Source organism: Glossina fuscipes, unplaced genomic scaffold (assembly GCF_014805625.2).
Source record: "Glossina fuscipes isolate IAEA_lab_2018 unplaced genomic scaffold, Yale_Gfus_2 62, whole genome shotgun sequence".
NCBI lineage: Eukaryota > Metazoa > Arthropoda > Insecta > Diptera > Glossinidae > Glossina > Glossina fuscipes.
The window spans coordinates 27,353-50,420 of record NW_023998434.1 but is presented as its reverse complement, the minus strand read 5'-3'; the positions used below and the strand labels follow the sequence as shown (position 1 = coordinate 50,420).

General features: G+C 33.4%; 5 protein-coding genes across 10 annotated transcripts in view; 3 read left to right on the top strand and 2 right to left on the bottom strand.

Moving 5' to 3' along the window:
• LOC119638036 overlaps positions 1-2,002 on the top strand; it is an 84,498-nt gene extending 82,496 nt beyond the window's left edge. For both annotated transcript variants that reach the window (XM_038034620.1, XM_038034621.1), the window contains one exon: positions 1,633-2,002. In XM_038034620.1, the coding sequence (XP_037890548.1) occupies positions 1,633-1,981 (349 nt within the window). In that variant the 3' untranslated portion in view covers positions 1,982-2,002. The remainder of the gene's footprint in view (positions 1-1,632) is intronic.
• A 2,378-nt stretch (positions 2,003-4,380) lies between these two features.
• LOC119638053 lies at positions 4,381-5,596 on the top strand. Its single transcript, XM_038034648.1, has 2 exons — positions 4,381-4,651; positions 4,717-5,596. The coding sequence occupies exons 1-2, from the start codon at positions 4,444-4,446 to the stop codon at positions 5,136-5,138; spliced, it is 630 nt and encodes a 209-aa protein (XP_037890576.1). The 5' UTR covers positions 4,381-4,443; the 3' UTR covers positions 5,139-5,596.
• Positions 5,597-8,219: 2,623 nt separating this feature from the next.
• LOC119638041 (WD repeat-containing protein 44) lies at positions 8,220-14,061 on the bottom strand. Of its 3 annotated transcripts, none has more exons than XM_038034628.1 (11): positions 13,695-14,061; positions 13,310-13,511; positions 12,850-12,939; positions 12,195-12,738; positions 11,684-12,134; positions 11,415-11,615; positions 10,039-10,633; positions 9,842-9,973; positions 8,964-9,782; positions 8,747-8,875; positions 8,220-8,638 (listed from the first exon to the last, which is right to left on the bottom strand). In XM_038034628.1, exons 1-11 carry the CDS (start codon positions 13,778-13,780, stop codon positions 8,483-8,485), a joined length of 3,405 nt encoding a protein of 1,134 aa, XP_037890556.1. In that variant the 5' UTR covers positions 13,781-14,061; the 3' UTR covers positions 8,220-8,482. The 3 variants fall into 3 exon arrangements, with proteins under 3 accessions (XP_037890556.1, XP_037890557.1, XP_037890554.1); XM_038034629.1 differs by having other exon boundaries at positions 11,684-12,116; XM_038034626.1 differs by having other exon boundaries at positions 11,684-12,738.
• A 418-nt stretch (positions 14,062-14,479) lies between these two features.
• On the top strand, positions 14,480-20,540 carry LOC119638063. Of its 3 annotated transcripts, none has more exons than XM_038034657.1 (10): positions 14,480-14,905; positions 14,963-15,598; positions 15,670-16,613; positions 16,662-16,853; positions 17,147-17,519; positions 18,120-18,328; positions 18,404-18,812; positions 18,879-19,015; positions 19,991-20,161; positions 20,232-20,540. In XM_038034657.1, exons 1-10 carry the CDS (start codon positions 14,582-14,584, stop codon positions 20,392-20,394), a joined length of 3,558 nt encoding a protein of 1,185 aa, XP_037890585.1. In that variant the 5' UTR covers positions 14,480-14,581; the 3' UTR covers positions 20,395-20,540. The 3 variants fall into 3 exon arrangements, with proteins under 3 accessions (XP_037890585.1, XP_037890587.1, XP_037890588.1); XM_038034659.1 differs by having other exon boundaries at positions 14,481-14,905; positions 19,991-20,175; positions 20,232-20,296; XM_038034660.1 differs by lacking the exon at positions 20,232-20,540 and having other exon boundaries at positions 14,482-14,905; positions 19,999-20,062.
• A 67-nt stretch (positions 20,541-20,607) lies between these two features.
• On the bottom strand, positions 20,608-21,352 carry LOC119638065 (39S ribosomal protein L21, mitochondrial). Its single transcript, XM_038034662.1, has 2 exons — positions 21,209-21,352; positions 20,608-21,152 (listed from the first exon to the last, which is right to left on the bottom strand). Exons 1-2 carry the CDS (start codon positions 21,270-21,272, stop codon positions 20,608-20,610), a joined length of 609 nt encoding a protein of 202 aa, XP_037890590.1. The 5' UTR covers positions 21,273-21,352.
• Between the last annotated feature and the right edge of the window lie 1,716 nt (positions 21,353-23,068).

Here is a 23,068-nt window from a genome sequence, read left to right as displayed (position 1 = left end):
TTAGGGCCATCGTATAGTTCCGACTGTGCTGCACTTAGCCGGATGCAGCGCTGCACTTATCTGAATGCAGATCAGATTAGCATGAGCACATATTCCAAAGTAAAAGCGACCACTGTTCATAGGCTCGATGCGAGACCACTTCTTGTTAACCGGATCGTAACACTCCGCGTTTTTCAAACTATTACCGCAATAGCCTCCCACTGAATACATCGTATCGTTTAAAGAGATTACGGAATTAGCCAATCTACAATCTAACATATCTGAGATAGGAGACGTTTTGTTGTTGGTTGGATAGTAGACTTTGCACATACGATGCACTGCCGCAGTCTTTATATGTTTACCACCAGCGAACACAACATGAAACTTGCCTGAATGCAGCGCTGCACTTAGCAACTGTGCTGCACCTAGCTGGATGCACTTAGCGACTGCGAAGGGAAATTTCATTTTTCCAATTGTTTTTGTTTTTATTCCAAAGATGTTGGGTATAGAAGATTCAGTCACAGCCGAATACGATTTTCTTACTACTTTTAGCTAAAGGCGGCGAGTATAAAAGAGATTTTCTTAATAGTTGCAATTTACATTTGAATAAATTTATTAATTCGTTAATTTTTTAATTTTTTTTTCAGCATTAATGTTTATATTGAAAATTAATTAATAATTAATGGTTTAATAATAATTTGAATATTTTCCTTTTCGCCCGCTTCACGATAAATATCTGTTAAGTAATTGATTGGATAATCTGAAAAGATAAACAAATGCCCATAGATTCGCTTCAAAATTAAAAAAAAAAAACATTCACTTTTTCATGGGAATCTAGCCACGTCCAAGTTATAGCTCCGAAACGGGGATCAATGGGGAACAATGGAGATATCTTACGTAACCACAATATTGTGAGTTTAGCAGGTTATATTTTTATTGTTGCAAACATCTCGTACAGAAAGTTAGTTACTAACCGGTGTTTTATGCTAGCGTTAGTTATAGAATTTACTTTTAAGTAGTCATGACTCGCTTCGTCAGCATGAAACATCACAATATATCTTTACGGGCATAAAGAAAGATGAAAGGCGTAAGACATAAACTTCTAACCATCGAACAGCCTTCCAGCTCAAGTAATTTCCGCTCTGTCTTCTTGTCTTCTTAACCGAAAACGATTTCATTCAGAACAAAGTTCAACTTCAACTTTTAGATAATTCCTTGAGCAGGTGTACAAGTCAACGATTTAATCGCTAAGGTGTCAGCGTTTCTGCTAAAGTACAACCAACGGAAATCATACTTTATGTATTCATTAGTTTACTTGAATGATCCCAGCAAAATGATTCCTATGGCGATCCCTATACCAATCATTTGAAGCATTCTGTAGAAATAATAAAAAAATTTAAATTTTTGCATTCGACGGTGGGTATGTTGATTGCTTCGAGCAGTGTACCAGCAGCTCAATTCAGATTATTTGAGCATTCAATTTCTGAGCGACTATATTCGATGTAAACATTTTTTACATTACAATCAGTTAAACGTATTTAGTTATCGGAAAAACAGTAACAAAATATGGATTTTTTTAAAGGGAATTAATTTTTTTTTTTCACTTCTTCTTTTCTTCTCTTTTCTTTTCGTAAACTAAAAAAAAAATTAAAGAGACGATCACGTCGAACGCGAATCGAAGAATGCATGCATGCATTGCCTACGCACTGCTAATACATTCTTCTGCAAAGTTTTTATACAATCAAATCGTGTTGATAAATATAAGAGTAATAATAATAATAAATCTAAGAAAATCGAACCTGATAATATCAATCTCATTGCCCGGAGGACGTCGCGGCCCGTCATCTATGACTCGCAGCTCGTGATATCTTCCTGCAAGCCGTTGCTGCCGAATATCAATGGGACGTGGTGGTGGTGGGCGATATGGATGCCTATAAAACTAAATTTACAAATTGACAACTTAAAAATGACGTCAGCACCTCGTATCCTTCGCTATACGTAACATAGTACAACTACCTCAGAACATCAAATAAAAGAATCCTATTCCTAATCCCCACATTTTTATTTTGTAAAGATTTTTATTTTTATGAATACCTGATATCGTTCACTATACGTCTCCACTAATATGAGCATGTATGGGGTCTTCGAGCAGGACCCCACACATGCTCCCCCAGAGGCCGTTTTCAACATATTTACTTTCTTAAATTACCGATGAGTGTTTGGAGACACAACAAGCGGCCGAACAAAACTAGCATGCCCAATATCTTGGGTAAGGAAATGCAAACAAAATAATGGATATCCTAGATTTGGTCAAAGCTCTTGATATATTTTTTATCCTAATCTATTAGTCAGCTCTGTAAAATGGTAAGTAACAATAGATAGTTTTTGGAAAAGGCTTCCGTTAACCCTTGCTATGCATTTGAGAATTACTAACGTTTAATTCGAATTATATTACTTACTTCACCTTCTACTGATCTCGATCTGTAATAGGATTCGTACGGATCTGCTGCACCCATTTTAGACTCAGAATAGGCTCTTGGCCTCGGCTTGAGAAAAAAATCGTTAAAGCTTTCCACCTAAACGCTATTATTATAGTAAATAAAGTTTCTACATACGGGGCCCTGATATGGCCTCAGATCCGATGGAAGAGTCTGCTTTGTTTTCGAATCGGGAGGTTGCTTAGAACTAGAAGTAGCCAAACGTTCTAGTGATCTCGATCTAGGCGGTGGGATACCTCCACCTCCGGCACCTGCACCGGCCATCGGGTCAGAATAAGTCCTTTGTTTCTGTTTAGTAAAACGCATTAAAATCTTGCGATATCGTATGGTAGGAGTTTTTATCATTAACTTACATCCATCTATACTTTTCCCTCTCACTCTTAGTCTATTCCTTTAACAATAAAGGGACTTTTTACCACAAAAAGTTTCAATCACCTTACTCTACGCCAACAACTTAATTTTAAACTTAATTACAAGATGTTAAGTTTATATTGGAAAAATTTGCAATTATATTAAACACATAACTTTGAAAATTTTGTATAATTTTGAGAGAAAATTTAGATTTTTTTTCGAATTTTTACAAAAAAATTTGATTCAAAGAAAAACAAAAGAATTTATTTGAAATTCAACAATAAAACGTCATAATTAATCATAAATGATCGCATACCTGCCAGATTGTTAATATCAGAAATGGCTTTGTTCACCGCTAACTAATTTTTAAAAACAAAATCAATTTGTGTGTTTAGTGCACGGAAATGTGATGCATGAGTTTATAAGGATCTCGATTTCCTAGTCAGTGATAGTAAAACGAAGGTTATATCTCTTGGAATTCCCAAGGTCAGAGTTGCATGGAGATTAGGTTTATTTAGCCCAAATTCACAGAAACTTTCCGAATTTGATGATTGTACAACTAAACTAAGTAATCTATATCTCTCTCTTATCTGTACTATAACCCTGTACTCAAACAGGTTTGTCTACTTTCGCAGAGTCTTACCACAAAGACCAATGTTACCCTACACCACTTGTGAGACAGATTGTGTTAAGTTTGTGCAGACACATACGTCTGGTGTAGGGTATGTTAAATTAATACCAACATATGTAACATGCAGAAGAAGGTCTTAATATAGACGCACCTTTTATTACGCCGATGGATTCCGAATCACTTTTTGAATTGATCTAAGCCTGTCTGTCCGTCTGATATCTGCCCATGTATTCTTGCGTTCAAGTTGCAGATGGAATTTTCCGAATATTTTGATGAAATTTGATATACTTTTTTAACCACTCCCCAAGTAACGCCCTATTCTGAAAAGTCATTATACGGGAAACTATTGCAATTTTCAAAATTTCTCAGCAAATGTGACTAAGTAACAGTACCTTTGCATTCTAAATTGGTTTGAAAAGTTTCGACCAACCGGGTCAATTTTTTGAACCCCTCTCTTATAACCGTTCGTGCGGAAATTAAAGCTTTATATGGTAAAAAGGTCGAGATTCCAATATTTCACATATCATATAAAAATTACTCGTTAGTTATAATGATTGTTGTCGCATTACTTCTATTGTTGTAGTAAGCACTTTTTATATAATTATTTTGTGAATAAATCTTTGTTTAATAAATATGCAAAAATTATATGTGTTTATTCCACAATTATACGTTAAGACCTTAGCTTACGAGATAACAAACGGTTTACTTTGTTAACTTCTAAATACACATTATTAAGTACCGCTCTAATATTTCATTGCGAAGTAATGAGTGGAATTTTAGTTCAGATATTTTAAAAAAAATGTTTTTAAATTAAATTAATACATACAAGACATTTAAGATATACGTTAATGTTTCATTTGTTTTTATTGCTTTTTATTCTCTCCTCTGTTGGCAAAAGAAATTATAATAAAAATTCAAAAGCCAAAAAATTACACAACTAAAGAAATGAAATAATAGTCGTTAATTATAAAGACGCTAATCAACATGGTGACGGCGATCGTTAATATAACGGTATTATTTTTAACATTCGCATTATTATGTAGTGGCAATATAACCACTTATCAAGAAACTACCAATAACAATTTACGCACCACATCTCAATTTATAAAAGAAAATTGCATTTGCTTAACGCCATGGCGATGTGAATGTTGCGCAAAATTGGATAATAATTTATTAAATATTCATCAGAAAAGTAAGTTTCGATTAAAACAAGTTCCATTTAATTAAGTAAATTATTCGACAAGTTTTGTTGAACAGTATGCGCTGATTGGATAATTTCGACAAAATCTTGGGATATACGTGCTAATGTTCGTTTAAATGGGAATACGTTATATACGAACACATTTTTCGCCGCGAATATACCAGCATTTTGTGTACCCATTTGGCCAGCACTGGCCTTAACGGGATGTCTGCAAATTCATAGCATCGATCATCACGATTACAACACATTACATGGCTGTGCAAATGCTACTCTAAATTTTATTAACTTGAAATTGATCGATTGGCCTATCGGTTGTATGGACATTGGTATCGATGGTGTACAATTTGTTGACGCAGATCATAATGTATTTAATACAACCCAGAAACCACCGGAAATTGAATTGGAAACGAGTGATTTATTGGAACAACAGACACCAACAAAAACTACAGTAACCGTTGATACGAATGAAAAGTTTTAAAATCAAAGCAATTTAAATATTAAACAAGTAAGAACACTATAGTCGGCCAATGTCGACTATCAAATACCCTATACCACTTCGCCTACTACAGTTACTCGCTTGTTTTTGTATGAAATTACTGCTATGGGTCAATTTCCATTACCACATATTAAAATTTAAATCAATTTTCCTGAAAATTCTTATTAGGGTAGGATGCAAACAATAGACCGAGATGGTTCAAATTTAGTATACTTCATTTTTTTTATGTTCGATTAGTGTTATCATATAATTTTCATCATGAAGCATTAAAAATTATACCCTTTTGTTGTATGAACTTCAGTTTTCGTTATATGAGAGGAGATTCCTCAAAAACAGCTCCAACCCGTCCAAAGTTTTGACACCCATTTAGAATACCGAAATGCTCCAACTTAGGCAATTCTTTTCATATAACGACTTTTTAAATAGGGTGCTAGGTTAGGGAGTGGTCGAAAAATTGGTCCGATACAAATCATTTTCAATAGCGTTTGTCCTTGTACCAAATTTCATCACAATATCGCAAAAATTGCCAAATGCTTGAACACAAACTTACATGGACAGACATCAGGCTTCGATCAATTCGGATTATGATCGGTATAATAAAAAGTTGACCTGTCTTAAGCTCTTCGGCGTGTTACATACGTCCGCATTAACTTAATATATCCTGTACCAGAAGTAGTGTAGGATATAAAAATGGAAAAATCTTGGCCAGAGAATCATTTACTTTCAACTTTTAAGAGATAAACTTAAGTTATTGCGTGCTTGTAATAAATCTGAAACAATTGGATTGAATATAAAAATTTAAGGGCATTTGGTAACTCCCACGATCAAAGCATAAAAACACATTAAAAATTTTCTTTCCTTCTTGTTTGTAATAACCACAATGCAGGTTGACCCAATTAGGGACATCAGTCTCTGTGTTTTAAATAATGCCACATTCAGAAGTTGAATGTTTAAAAAAATTATGTAAAAATGATCTTTGAGGGCTCACGTCACCATCCTTCATTCACAACAATCAGATAATTTTTAACCTTCACAAGGTTGTGAATATATTTGCATGTCAATATGCAAATTAATTTTATGTAAATTTTCCTATTTCGTGATATCATACCGCAAGCAAATAATAAGAATGATCAATAAAGCTATCTGCGCCATATTTCATATGCAATGAAAGACAATACTACCTTAATTTCAAGTGATAAATATAAACGTAATATTTTACTGTAATAAAAGATATAATAATATATATAAGTAAGATAACGAATGTCAAACACTTATCATATACATTTTATCCTATATCGCACAGCTTTAATCATATCATTCTCGTCTTGTAGTCCTTGAGTAGTGGATCGCATCCTATATTAAGATCATTTTTCGTTCTACGCATTCAAATATCAACAAAAAAGAAAGTTACATTTAGGGCGGGCCAAACCTGGGATACCCAACACATAAGCCCATGGTCCATTTAAGATTTCAATATCCAAGAAATCGGTTTTTTTCCGAACGGCTCAAGACCTTATGTCTTAAACTTAAGTAAATTAGTAACACACTTTACCGCATTCTTCTCCCCAACTCCTTTTATTTGATACCTACATCGAAGGTAGTTTTACATTTATCGACTAAGTCGCGACGTCCACCACAATTAATTTCGAATGAATACACTTAGCATCTCGCATTCCACTCTGCAAGGTCTTTTATTTAATACCCTTATCGCAGGCATTATTAAGAAAAAATGAATCCACCAAATCGAGGTAGCTACCATATTCATTTTAGAATTAACCCATGTTTAGGCAGATAATATATCTTCATTTGAGGAATGTACGAAATAGTTTTAAGCATTCTGTCTTGATTGCCGTATGGTAAATAAACAAAGTCTCAAAAAAGTGAAAAATATGAAATTTAATCACTTGTAACCTTATGTGGACATGGCCGATTTTTTCCATTTTTGCACGTAAAGAGTAGAGTGCTGTTAAGTAAAGTAAATGTGGAAAATTTCCGCCTTCTAATTTTTATAATTGCTGAGTAACGAGGAAAAACCCACAAACCTTTGATAAGAAAAACACAGTCGTGTTCGGTTTATGCTCAACTGCGGGCTTCTGCTGGACCATTTTCAATACCAACCTGCTTGCAAGAACTTCCACTGTTTCTGCCAAATTTGAAGTCGAGAGCTTAATTTTTGTGGCTAAGAGACATTACACAGACGGACAGATGGACATGCTTAAATCGATTTAGAATTTAATACTGATAAAGAATATATGTATACTTTGTGGGGTCTCTGGGCGTTGCACAACGTTTTGACAAAATGAATAAATTCTTCATCCTTTGGTAATGAAAAATTCTGAAAAGAAAAGCCTTAGGCAATTGACCTGAAAGGCGTCTTATAAATAAATCTTCAAAACCATATTAAAAATTGCCGTTCATTTTATAAACTCAATAAGCGAGAGAGATTCAATGTAATTTTTGAATAAACGATCGCCATCTGAATACTATCGGGAGATAACATCATATAACAAAATTTATTGATTTTTCATGCTAAAAATAATTGAATTTTATTAATTACTATAAATAAAGTAAATAATATAAATAAATTTAAAAAAATAAAATACTAACATTCTATACAAATAGAGTAGAATATAAAAAAAATATTTCGAATTATGTCTTAATACTCAAGAAAATTTTTAATACAAATCAATCGGAAAAATGTTGCACAATAACTACTACTACTACCGTAAAAGTGAAAAATGCAATTAAAAAAATATAGAGTGATGTAGATGTTGAAAAGCAATGATAAACATTTTTTATCTTATATAAGCTCTGCTTAAGTCATTATTATTATTATTATTATTTCCCATGTGTTAAAAATACTTGTTATAGATAAGTAATTATTTATAAACATTGAACAAAGCTTTTGAATTGAAATTTAAGCTTGCAAAAGGTATCTTCATATGAATACATATGAAAATGTCCCAAATGCTATTTAATATAGTTAGAAAGCTTATAAATATATAGTTTGTTTTTTTAAAAATTGAACTAATGCCTACAAGCCTGATAATATTTGTTTATACGGATCGATCGATCGATCGATCGATCGTTCGTTTGTTTTTCCAATTGAATTAAAAGTTTAATTATATAAATCATTCGCATCGAAACATGTTACACAAGAATTCGTTCTTATAAAGAATTTCATTATTAAATTTGGTTTCATTTTCCTTTTTTTTCTTTTTCTTCTTTTTCTTCCTTTTTAATTACAAGTCAAATTAAAATCGTTAAATGTTTTCGTTTTTGTTTTTTTTTTTTTTTCAATATAGTTATTTTAATTTTAGAACTAATTAATCTGCTATGGCCGTGTAAGGTAAGCTACTGTGTTTGGGTTTAGTTTTATTTATAAAAACTTTAATAGCACCATTGAAGTCGGCACTAATCATAACATAGCCACAACCTTTTTTGTGTTGCTCCACCAAGGGATCAGGTTGATTATTAGTTTGCTTCATTTGAAAAATCAAAGAAAAAATAAATTATAATTATAATCAAATGCATGGTACATGGAGAGAGAGAGAGAGAGACAGAGAGAGAGAGATAGCTAAGGTATTTACTTTTTCATTAGAAATTTCATCAGGTTCTGGTTTTATAATGGCTTCCGGATGTGGAGCAAATATAGCACACGTAACTGTTGCATTATGGGCTTTAATACCTTCCCAAAAATCACTACGATCCCTTCGAACCTGTATGCATATGTGTTTTTTTTTGTTTTTATCACGATTTACTCATATATGAAGAGAAATCAAATCTTTCAAAATTCTTATTACTTACGGAACTTAATTTTGAATAGTCATGATTGGTTTTCCATATGTAAATACATTGATTTTCCGAACCGGCTATTATGTACTTGCCGTCATGACTAAATGAGGCTTTAATTTGCGAGGAGATGTTTATATAGCCTTTATATTTGCATGACAAATTTAAATCACGCAAATCATAGAGTCGCACCCGACTGTCATTTGAAGTAACCAATATCTTATCTTCTCCAGGCATTGGCTCAATGCCACTGATTTTTCGGCCAATACGATTTTTTCCACGAGTTGAACGCACATGAATTTGTGTATGATATTTCAGTTGATCCGTGTTGTAAAAAATACAGCGACCATCGTACGAGCCGACCACTGCGAATTCGCCATTTTGGCAAAAATTCGCTGCAGTTATGAGTTTCGTTTTCCCATCCACTTCATTCCAGACGGCGACCTTTTTGTCAGGAATATTCCAAAGCCGCAATTTGCCATCTAAACTACCGCTTAAAAAGTAACGATCGTCGCGTGGATGAAACGCAATTGCGGTAACAAAATCAATATGCTGAAAACAGCAGAGACATTCTTTGCGAGTAATATGCCATAATCGAACTGTTTTATCCATTGAACTGGATAAGATAAAGTAATTTTTCGACCATGAGACATCAAGCAAATCGGACGTATGTCCCATGTAGGTACAGAATGACTTGGGCATGAATGGACCAGTGCATTGTTCGGCAGCCGTCGCCATCGCAATAGCTTCCTCAGCCGAATGTTGAGACACTAAGGACTCTTGCGACGGTGTAGGTGATGATTTCTGATCAGCATTATACTTATTTCTTAAATCCTGGCAATTAACGATAGGATAGGGTTAGTAAACTATATATTTTATATTTCGATATTCACCTGGAAAAACGGATAGGCATCTTTAAGGACCCAGACGCGTAATACTTTATCTTGACCAGCAGTGGCTAACAAACGGCCACATGAACTGAATTTCATACACCATACAGCACCGGTATGCTCTCCAGATAAATCCTTCATAATTATAAAGACCTCTTGGTATGAACATCATAGGAGCGAATTAAAATTTTGAAGCTCACCTGAACATGCTGCAACTTGGTAAATTCATACGGACCCTTATTCGTTGAGGAGGCTTTTATTTTTATATTCTGCTCAGGATTCATGACGTCTACAATATCAGCAACATCTTCTTTATGGCGGGCATGAGATACTTCGGATGCAAAAGACCTAGCCTTGTCAACTGTTCTTCGCACTGTCGAACCAAAGAAACGCTTAATTTTCGCCGTCTTCTTTTTCAGACGGCTACCATCCTCGGTTTCACCTTCCTCTTCATCTTGCTGTTGACTCTCATTGCTAGGCGGTATGCCTATAACACTTTCGTCATCGGACTCTTTTTGTATAACTTCAAGATGCGAGGTAAGCTTCAATATGTGCAATGAGAGAGGATTCCATCCCTCGGGCACGGGCGGCGGACGCACTTCAGATAATGGCATATTTTCACCAGTGTCAAGATTTTTAACCGGTACTTGCTCGAGTATCTCGAAATCAGATAATTGCTTACCAGAATTCGTACGCGTTCGTACGTATATATTCATTTGTTTTAGAACATCCTCATCTCCAGCTGATTTGCGCCGTTCCTTATCGTTACCTGAACGATAGATCAACGAAGGATATCTAAAATACATATATATATGTATACATGTTTTTTATTGAAAAAACAAGTTTTTTTTTTTTTTAAACCCAGTCAGTTTTTCAACTAATACTTTTTGGTTATGGGATACTCTAAATGAACTTTAGTAGCAAATATCTTAAAAAATATTTTTTGCGAAAATACGAGAGCAGTTATGCATTTACACATTACGACGTTTCTTAAGAAGACAAATCACATAAATCCGTGCACATTAATTTCAATTTGATTACAAAAGCAACTGACCATGAAGAGTGAAACTTTACTCATAATTATGATGGAATGATTATTAATATAGCCGCACCTAATCACTTGCTAAGAGTCATTTTATGATATACAAATGAATCAACTTTTTTTCAAATTGAAATATCTGCAGATGATATCTCATTGAGAAATGCTTAAATGGTCCTCGCAGCGCAGGTTATCGCAAAATGGCGATTCCACACCTATACGGTAAATCGTATTAAAAAATCGTTCAACTCATAATTGATTTATGTTCAAAATCGTAAATGATATTCATTACTTCCAATGCGAAAATACATGATAACACCAAGGTTCTACTAGCTATGCAGTATTGAAAATTATTAAAAACGTTTATATAACGAACTTGATATGTAAACTCCAAGGGCCCCTCAGTGTGTGTTTATTTAATTTGTAAACAACGAATATATCAAAAAGATGGCTGCAAAGAAATATTTAATCACTAAAGTTCATTTAAGTTTTAATTAATGTTAAGAATAATAACAAACGATAATAGATATATTGTACCTCGTGGTACTGCCCAAGCTATTTGAACCCGTGCCGGCTAGTTTGGGACGCTGAATATTATCGTTTAATATACGTTCGATACGTTCAATCTCTTCTTGAGTAGGTCCTTCAGCTTTATTACACTCCTCATCTCGGGGTTTAACTACATATCCGCCTTGAATGGCTTTATAAAGATTTAAACCTTGCGTGGGATCAATCGAGCTATTAAGGTCCAACGGAACAAAGCGAAAAATATTACATAAAAATTGCTAAACTTAAATATCATTTACCTGACACGGCCAGGTGCAGAATTACTTTTAGCCGAATTAGTGGGACTTGCTTTAGAATATACTGATATAGAACTATTACCCAAAGAATGGGAGATGCGATTAATTGATCCCCCTAAAGCGGCCGTCGTCACGGGTCGAGTATTACAGGTCAATGTTTGACTATGAGATGCTGTTGACGACGAAGGAGCCATCAAACTGTTAGAAGCATTCAAAGGCGTATTAGACGAAGCATTAGCATTAAATCCGCTAACACCCAATATAGTCGAATTAAAGAATCCGCCAGTACAAGGAACTATCTCATTACGTTTATTTGTCAATGAAGCAGTTTCTGCCCAACTGTTTTCTATATCCTTCACCAGATCCTCACGTAATTTCTGCTGCACATCCCGTACACTTTTCACCGACCTCGTATCGCTGTCCGTGTCTGTGTCAACTGCCGGCAAACGCATACCTTCATTTAAATTAAATTGTTCCGAAGAACTGGAGGAAAATTTTCTACATTTTTTCTTACGTCTAGGTGGTGCTATTGGTCCGCTTGACGTTATAGAATCGGTAGTTTTCGAATGTGCCAATTTTGTGCTCGCTATAACATCTGGTTCTTGAAGGACGACTTTGTTTTCTGTAGACAAAGCAGGAACTTGTGTTGTGTTCGAACCAAGCTGAGGTTGTTTAAACGAAATTTCCAACGATAATGGGATGCGATTAACACCAATATCGTTTGGATTGGACTGGGTACCAGCGTGTTTTAAAGTACTCGTTTCTGTTATTCCTCCACTGCCAACATTTGAGTTATTTAGTTGTTGTTGATATTGTTGAAGCTGTTGTTGTTGTTGTTGCAATTGTTGAAATGATTGTGGTTGCTGGCCACTCTCAGCAATAGTACTGCTGGCAAGGAATTCCCGGTCAATGCTAATGCCTGACGGATCTATACTACCAGCCAAAATCCGGCCTACACGCCCCAAAGAAGACATGCTTTGTAAACTTATTGAATCATTTTCAATCACCTTGAAAGGATGGGTAGGACGATTGGTAAACATGCCATCAGTTGAACTATTCTATATAGAAAATTAAATGAAAATTAAAGATTTTAGTAGTCAAGCCAGGGAAAAAATAATATTTATAGGCTTTATTATCCTATTTACATTACATATATTGAAATGTAATACCTGAGAGTCCGGCGTTAGTGTGTTCCCAGGAATATCATCTTCATCATTTTGCATACACTGGCGAAGTTCATGAAATCGATGTCTACCATACTATACATAGATGTATTTTGTTGTTTGTTATAAAGAAACGTAGGAGATAAGTAAAAACTTGTAATAGCAGTTGAAACACAAAAATATAAATTATAGAGAGAGAGTGTTTAAATTAAAATTTGATCCTTCATTTATCAACTACCTAGCTAATGAAAAATAATTTGCTTCAATTGCTAATTGTTTGCTTTTAATAATTTAGACTGCATTCGTCTAAATTATTAAAAGCAAACAATTAGCAGTCTGACTTTTCACTTTATATATTTTAAAATATATATTTACGAAAAAGGTAAAGTGTATTAACGAACAGTCCCATACATTATATAAGTTAAAAAGCCTAATCACATTCCCTAAGTAGGATTATTTCTCTTACGGTGCTTTGCATGGGCTTCGGTTCAATAAAGCAATCTTGTTTGGCACATCGAGCACTAAGACTGCTTGTAGGACTACTAGTTGCGGGTGTGCCCGTTCCAATGGGTGTGGCATCGCTATCGGAAGAGGCATTAATTTTTACAGCTGGCTCGGGAAAAATATAATCCTGAGTTTCTTGGATAGAAGACGTTAAAGTTTTACGACTAAAAATAGATGAAAAGATTTTTCATTATTAATCAGCGATAATTCTCTCATAAAAAGCTGAAAGAACTGTCAGATATGAAAAATATGTGTACTCGTGAGTGAACACAAACACACCGTAAGCATATATAAATTTGTACTATGCCTTTTGAAATGCATTGTTTAATTATTCTATGTTGTTTTACCTTAAGGTTGATAGGCGATTTGGCGTCGAATCTTCCGCATCGAAATACTCTTCCGAGCTGTCTGAATCCGTTTCGGGCTTACTCATATTGCATTTAACGATTTCAACGAATCTTGTTACCGTTTAATATTATCCAAAAATATATTTTTTCACTGCTCTTCCTCTTTTCTTTTTTACGTCATTCTATGTTTCGTATCCATTTGTATAGATATGGTTTGGAAGAATTCCAGTTTTTATTAGTAAAATTTAGCTCATAATGTTAAAAAATATTTCAAAATTTTTACGTAATTTTAATAACAACGAGGCGACAATTTTTCCTAAATTTTTCGCAAAACAAATATGTTTATTCCGAATGAAAACGAAAGCAGTTCTTCTTTTTTTAGGTTATTCAATCACAAATTATAATAACTCGACATTTTATTGCCACATTATTGTTTTTCAAAATTACTCCCATTGGTACAACGTTGCCTGATAAACAAAACAATAAATAGTTTTTTTACCAAACAGGTGCAGCGTATCGAAACAAAATGCTTTATGACCATTTTTTGCGAATCAATATATTGTAATAACATAATGATGAAAGATTAACACCCTGCAAGGTTATAAATTTTGCAAATTTGTAAATAGTTTAAGAGTAAATTATTCATAAAAAACTTATTTTTAATAATCTCTTGCACAGTGTTTCATTTCCATTGGATTTTTCATATAAATTGTTCTTGCCCTTTCTAAGGTATGATAGGTTATCTTCGATTATCAGTTTGCTGAATAGCAAAAGAAGAAGAAGATCAAGAACAGATAATACCTTGTTTTACAACTTTGATAAGTTTTATTAAATGGAACCGAATTTTGCAAGCAAAGCTAAGGAGTGATATTGGTAATTCATTTCAAATGGGTTCGTATGAGTCAGTGTTCGATACTACAGAGCAACCTCAGCCGTTAACAATTGAGAAATTGTTTGCGTTTCTTCAGGAACATTTTCATGAATATCATGAGCCAAATAATTTGTACTCAGTTTTGCCCATTATTTATCGGTGTCTCCAACGAAATAAAAATGATACGAAAGGAACCATTGATGTTGGTGGACCTTTATTAGAATTATTAAGGCAACGTAAGGATAACGAAGATGATTTTGAAATTGCAATACAAATTACGTACCAAGTGCTTTGTACTATATTTGAATTAGACACTCAGGTGTTTAAGCTTAATGGGGAGGTAATTGGTTCACGCTTTTCTTTACTTTTCCTTTTCATAAATATATAAAAACCTTAGATGATTCTCTTTCTCACCGAACTAACGCCAACAATCCAAAGGAAGCAACTAATAACAAAAACTGTGCTTTGTATTCAATATTATTTGAAAAATTTTGACGAAGACTACCTGATAGTAAAAGAAGTTTGGAACATTGTGAAACAGCGTGCATCAGCATCAATGATATTAATAATTGCGGACTTTGAAATTTTAGTACAAATGATAGATTTGTTAAGGGAGTCTGAACATGATATTTTTAATGGACCATATTTTTTGGCCACTACGAAGCATTTACTCAATTCAGACGATCGATTCGAACGAAAATGTGGTCGCTGGTTATTAAAGAGATCCGTACATTGGCTTACGAATCAAATCTCTGTGGCTTGGATGCCCAAGGTAAATGAAAGCGTAGAAATATCTTGGTTGATATATATGACAATACTGGAAAGTCTTGAGGAGGAGCAAACACATTTAATATTGCCATCGTTGCATAACTTAAATGAACTGCGTAATTCAGGAACGATTCAAGATGATTGGCTAGAAATACTATACTCGCGACTACTTAAGCACAGCAATGTTTTGGTGAAACGCTGGGCAATAGAGTATTTTATGTCAATATTCACTAGTAATGATTTGAGCACAGAAGTATTGAAGCAGGTATTAATTATTTTAAGTTTTTCCTGTTTTAGCGGCAAATTATCACCCGGAATATTTACAATCTCTTTCAGGTGCTGGAGATATCAAACTCGAATTATTTTTATAATCGTGAAAATTATTTTCTACATTGCGACCATTTTGCTCATTTTCTTAGCAAGATATCACAGCTGTTTTATACTTTATTTGGTGACATCAATTGGCAGTCGGTGCCAATGTATACGTGGCTGAAATGCCTTAATGATCAGACAAAAATGAATAATGCTGAGCCGACTTACGAAAGCTTGATTCAAATAGCGTCAAGAGTAAGAGCTTTACGAAATTATAATATACGCGAGAAGGCTATAGATATGATGAACAAATGTTTTGCGAACGAGTTGGAAAAGATGTCATTGAAAAAATATATAAATTTTGTGGAAGCATTATATAATCCCACAGACATTTTTTCACAATATGATTTACTATTTAATAAGCCACTCGACGCTGACCTTTGGGAACCGGAGACGTCTTTCTCAGAACGTCTTCTTCTGATTTTATGCAGCAATGTGAAGGAACTCGAAACAGCATTATTTTCTTTATTAAAGTTTTTACAAGCCATCCCAAAGGAACAACATGGATTTTTGAGTTTCATTTCCTTTTATATTAAAGATGCCAGTAAACATACTCACATTTTCTTGGAACTATATGATTTAAATCTAGAAACACTAGACACTTCCGATCTCTCTCATGTTATTGATGATTTTACAAAAAAGTTGGTTTGGGACACGAGCAATGAACGGCAAAGAGTACAAGCATTTTATGCGGCTGTCACCTACTACTTGAATCATTTTCCAAAAGAAGCCTGCGTTAAATTTGAGAAAACATCTGCGATAGTACTTAACTCTTCTGATTTACCGCCTTGTACTTTAAGTTTATTTTCCACACTCATAAATAGTGCAGTCCACGTGAACAGATGGATTATCGATCAATTAATTGATCAATTACAAACAGTAAAAGGCGAATGCATTATTCAGAAAATGTAAGCGTTTCGTTTTACTTGCACATTTAATTAATTTGATGATTTTAGATTTTGGGAAATTATGGTTTACATTAACAAGAATAACGATAAAGGAATATTGGAAATTTATGGAGAAAAACTGATAGCGAACTATCCAAAATGCCACCTTTTATATATGTCTTCTATTCAGATGTCTAACCTTTTAAAAATGTTTGATAAAAATCTATTGCTCAGCGGAAACTTTGTAAATGGTGACCCCAGGTATGTAAAAAGAAAGTTCCTTTATCGCCTTTATTAGGCTAGTTTTTTATACGAATCGGATCGAATAGCGAGTTTCCGATTTAGTAAAAGTGAAAAATTATCATCCAAAACTCCATCAAGTAGTACATGTTAAGCATCGGTGTAATATTTCTATTCGATATAATTCTGATGATTCGTAGAAAGTCTTCTTAATTGATGATTCAAAATTATATACGAATACAAATTTTTTTTTTGTTTTTCAAGAAAATAAATATCTTTTTATTTGTTTTTAAACAAAATCAATTTCTTTTTAGAATTGAAGCGGTTTTTCAATATTACGAGTTCGGGAACCAGCCTGACGAAGCTATTCTCAGATTTTTGTGGTTGGTTGCTTTAAATGCACATGGCGATAAATCATATATTAAGTTTTTGTTAGATTGTCACAAAGAATGTACGAAGAAGAAACCTCGATATTACGAGCATTCTCGTGAACATCGATCAAAATTTCGCATCGCTTGTGGTATTTATATTTTATACGAAAAGCTAAAAGGAGACGACAATATTCTAGATGAGATTTGGAAAATTTTACTCAACGAAAATAATCAACCTGACGTAGCATTCATTTATGAACACATTGTCGGCTATTTTGAACAACGATTTGAGATCTTATTAGCTTATCTTCAAAAGGTATAGAATAGTAATTGGATGCAATCAAATAATTATTAGGTGTGGCGATTAATATTGCGGATTTTGGTTTAATAATAGCATTGAGCAATAGTGATGATAAAGATATTTGATCTAAAAATCGGCCGTATTTGAGTTGTATAAAATCACAAGCTTTGAAAAATTATTGAAAGAAAAGTTACCCTAAACTTTGCTGAATTTGCTTAAATGGTCGTCACAAAGCCTGAAAATCAGAGATTTTATTTGGATAAATCATCAAAGTGAACATAAGACGAAATTGCTTTGGAAGGAAAATGGTGATCAAGTTAATACTATTGCTGTTCGTTATAAGAACAGAAATGAAGAATGATTCAATAAGCAAAAGATTGCGTGTCCGAATAATTTGTTAAAATAGTAAAAAAAAAAAAAAAAAATACTCGGAGAGCATGTATGTCCACACCGATGAAGATTATAAAATATAAAACACTTTCAAGTTGAAGATATCTAATGTATTCGAATACAGAGTCCGCATTATTAATCCTTTCAAATTTTTTTCTTTTATATAACAAAAGCAAATTTTAAAATAACTAAAATTTTTGTTAATTGTTAATATGATATGTGTAGATGCCAGCTTTAACTGCAAGTCAGCAAATTACAGTTGCGGTTATAACCAATCACTTTTGCTTAAGAGACGAATTGTTGCAATTGGAGCAATTAAAGGAAATAATACAAAATTTATTACCTTTCGTTATGGGATCGAATTTTCAAACTCGACTTTATTGCCAATTAATTTTATGGAATATAATGACGAAATATAATGCAATATTTAACAGGTATAGAATTTTCAATATTTTGCTTATTGTATTCAAAATTCTCATATATATTTTTTTAATACGTCATTTAATTAGCGACAATCAAATGCATGCCTTAATGCAACAACTAATGCAAGCTATTATGTTGGCAACAAATGGAAATGTCGATGAACATTTAAAAGATGTGCGTTTGATACCACTACGAAAGTCCGCAAATGATGACTTTTATTTCTTAAAAGTTATAACCTATGTAACGTGCGTTCCTTTCGATGAACTGTATCTTGGTAGAGAAATGATTGTTTTTGAAGACGCTAAACTTTTTGAACAATGTAAAGTGAATTTTCTGAAAAAATACAATAAAAAACGTGCAAATACTTCAGAAATTGAAGATGAACATAAAAAATCTAATGTAAACAATTCCATACAAAGGAAAATGAATCCCGTAAACAATATTTTAACAGAAACGGATTTAATTACTTATTCGAGCGCTAATCCCGCATCAAATGTAATTTTTTTTTATTTTTATTTGTATTTTAAAAAAATGTTTAATTATATTTGTAACTATTTTCAGATGTACGTAGTGGCTAGTCTTATCGACAAACTACCAAATTTAGGTGGCATAGCTCGAACATGCGAAGTATTGGGCATTAAAAATTTTGTAATCAACTCTAAAATGCATATTGAAAAGCCGGACTTCAAAAATTTAAGGTTAGTGTTCTTATGATTGCATTTTAAATGAACACAAAAAGGTTATATTCATTTTATACGAATATTCGATGTGAAAAAGAAGTATAGGAAATAAATGCACATAGATTTGCTTTCATTTACCCTAACCTTTTTCCACGATTGCTTTTGTTTCTAATTTTGCGAGAAGACGAATTTTGCTTCTTTTGTGTAGGCCCAGGAAGCATCAGAGACTCAACAAAGTATATATATATTCTTGATCAGCATCAGATCCTAAATCGATTTAAGGGCGTTCCTCTGTCCGTCTGCCTAAGGTCTGTTGTAAACATTCTCCTGGCCACAAAAAAGAAGCTATCGTTTTCGAATTTGGCAGAAACATGATAGTTCTTGCACCAAGATTTGTCTTGAATTCGGGCCAAATCGATCAAAAAACACGCCCACAGCGCCACGTAATCTTGGAACACCTCTGTTTTTCAACTTCCTCCGCACTAATCCAGTATTATGATGATTAAAATTTAATTATTTTTTCAATACCTTTATAACGCGCAAAAACAAGCTTCAAGAAACTCATAAAGTATACAAATTCTTGGCCAGTTTCAAATCTTGAACATTTCCCACCGTCTGTCTCTCCATTTGCTTGTGTGCGCAACATTGTCGTATTTGTGATGAACATTTCCCCGTTAGCGAAAATAGAGATAACACCTACAAATTTGCAAAAGAATTTGAAATTGACCTGAACTTTTCAAAGGACACTCCTACATATGCTCTTACGGCAAAAACGTTTATTATTAAGATATAATCAAAAAAAGGAACTGCGTCCACTCCATGTTATAGAGCGTGAGAATTTTGTTCTTTTACTTCTTTTGTCTTTTTTTTTTTTTGGGGAGTAAGTGGGGTGATGATGGGGGTATAAAAGATAAGAAGATCCCGATCGAATTTAATTTTCTTACTTGTTTTCATTCTTTCTTCTTTTAATAAATATTGAAATATCGCATTTAACATGACAGCTGAGAAGACGTTAAACATTGCTGAAGTTCAACCAAAAGACTTGACTCTGTTTCTGCTGATGAAACAATTGCAAGGTTACAAAATTATTGGAGCCGAACAGACCTGCACTAGTGAATCTTTTCACACTTTTAAATTTCCTCAAAAATGTGTCTTGTTATTGGGGTAAATTACAAATGGTCTTTGTTTACATATTAAAATTTCACCTTAATTGACTACCACTCGTCTATTTTAGGCATGAAAAGGATGGCATTCCCGCTTCTTTATTGGGATTGTTAGATTATATAGTAGAAATTCCGCAATCTGGAAATGTTAGGTCATTAAATGTTCATGTAACTGCAGCTTTGTTTATGTGGGAGTATTGCAAACAACATATTTTATCACAAGCGATTAACTAAATTGCGTAACTATTTGATTTCTTAAGCACATATTCGTGATTAAGTGCGTAAACTTAAGTGGAACGTTTTTATTTTTAACATATTAAGCTAAGTGAATTATTGGATATGGAATAAATATCTGACCGACATTTTTTTATATAATGCAACAAAGTGTAAAATCAAAACAAAACTTTAAATGTTATAAATATTTCTTTAATATTTTATTGATTTTCTTTAAAATATTTGTTTTTCATTTATTACCATCGTGGAGGGTTCATTAATTTTTCCTTTTATGTTGATAGTATTGATACGTATCATAGTGTGTGGTGATCTCTGGAAATTTGTCCGCATATATTGCTTTCTCCGTTTCTTTTTAAAAATTGTCTTAGTATGGCTTAAAGTTTTTTCTATAACCGTAGCTTTCACATCAACCAGTCCGGGTTCGACCAAAGGCATTCCGATCAAAGTGAAATCTTTGCCTCCTGCTAACATGACTTTTTCTAAACTTAGTTGATCACCAATTGCCGGAGGCCAATAACCTTCTACTAAAATTATGTCGCCGGCCGTCACTTTAAATTGCTTGCCACATAAATGTACCACAGCAAAAAGTCGTCCCTCTTCATCTTTCCTTAGTTGTTGATTCACTTTATTAAATATATTTTCACATTGTTTGTCGTCCACATGGTCTATTTCTTTATCTTTTCTATCCTCTGTTGCTAACAGTTGCGCTGCTTGTTTTTGTTCAAAGCTTGGTGTAATGCTTAGCGATCTGATCGAATCTGAAATATTGGAAATAATGAACAAATATCCAAATGAACGAAATTTCGAAACCTACTCGTCAAGTTAGTGAGCCGACTTGGCTGACGAGATATCATAGTTAATTGTCGGAGTATGGACATTTTTGTAAATTTTCTTTAACTAATTAATAAATTCTTTAGTAACTAAACAGCTGATTTTGCTTTATATTAAATACGAGCCACACGTGTTAGAGAGAGAAACACAATGATGCGTTATTCCGCTTTGGGGGTAAGTAAGTCCCAAATGGTAAACACAATTAGAAGTTGCGTTACCGTTTTACTCCATAAGCAAGAGTAAAACAAATCTATATAAATGCAAAAAAAAAAATATGGCTTGAGAATTAAAATTAAAGAAATTAACATACATGTACCTAACAAATGAGAGGCAACATATAAAAAAAAGAGGTAAATGCAAATAAGTTTTCTGATTAATCAATCAAATAGGAAAAGAAAAAAGAATTTAAGAGAGTAGCTCGCATGTGGACTTTACTGACGGAGTTAAACCAACCAGAAGAATTTCTAAAATGTTTTCATTGGACAGATACATTTCAAATTGAAAGAAAATAGCTTTTATTGTTTTTCATACCCACCACTGTAAAATGGCGGTATATCCATTTTGTTTTTTTTTTTTTTCGTAATGTATGTAACACACAAAGATCCTACAAAGTATATATTATATATTCTCGATAAGCGTGGAATAAGGAGTTGATTTAGCTATGTGTGTCCGTCTATGTGTCTTTGCGCTGGTTTCTCATTGTCGTAACAATGAAAATATCGCCTTTAAATTTGGTAGAAACATTGGAAGTTTCTGTACACAAGTTGGTATTGAAAATGGGTTAAATTGTTCAGAGCCGAAGCACGCAGTAGAGCGTAAACTGAACGCAACTCAGTTTTTTTCCACAAAAATTTTTGGATTTTTACTCGTTACTCGGAAATTTTTAAAGTTCGAAGGCTAATAATTTCCACATATACTTTACGAAACACTCGGTCATAACCACACAAGGTTACGAGTAATTAAATTTTTTTTTTTCACTTTTTTGAGGTTTTAGGCTTATTTATCATAAGTCAAACAAGACTAAATGTTTAAAACTATTTTGTACATTCACAAAAGGAAGACAATTCGTCTGCTTAAAAATGGTTTCATTCTAAAACGAATATGATAGATACCGCTTTCGTTAATAATACCAGCGATAATCGGTGTCAAAGAAAAGAATTTGGAGAGTAGAATGCGGAAAGTGTAGTGGTGGGTATACGAGATTCGATCCTGCCGAATATAACTTTCTCACCTGTTGTCCATTTCTTGCAGTATACTATGGAGTATCAGAAAAACAATTCAAATCGTACAGAATTTAAGTAATTAAGCTTTAAATTTAAAGACATTGTCTTCATTTCTTCTTCTATGTTTTTTTTCTTTTTTGTTTTGTTTGTTTGTATACAAACAAAGCCATATGATTTTCCAATTCCCGCAAAGTCTCCATACGTTCTTTTTATACATTCGATTATGTAACTTAACAAGCCTGTGTTAACGCACAATGGATTTTGGAGAGTTTAGCTGTCACCGTTGCTTTGCAACATTTGCCAGGATGAATCCAGCCATGAATATCCCGCTTAAGTGTCAATCTCCTCTCCTCCTGGCTCTCGTGGAATGACCTATGACTTTTTGCGCTTGGAATTATCGTAATAGATGTACTTTTCATCGACAGTCACAGTACGCCAAACAAAAGTTTTCTTTTCTTGCCAGACAAGCAATGGAATAAATGGAAAAGTTGAAACGATTTGAAATGGCATTTTTAACCACAGTAGCCACTTTCCCTTTTATCTTTCCCTTCTTAAGTAAACATTTAGAAGCGCTTAATTCATCAACTGGCAAGTTATTCGAAGGTTTTTTGAGAGTTTGA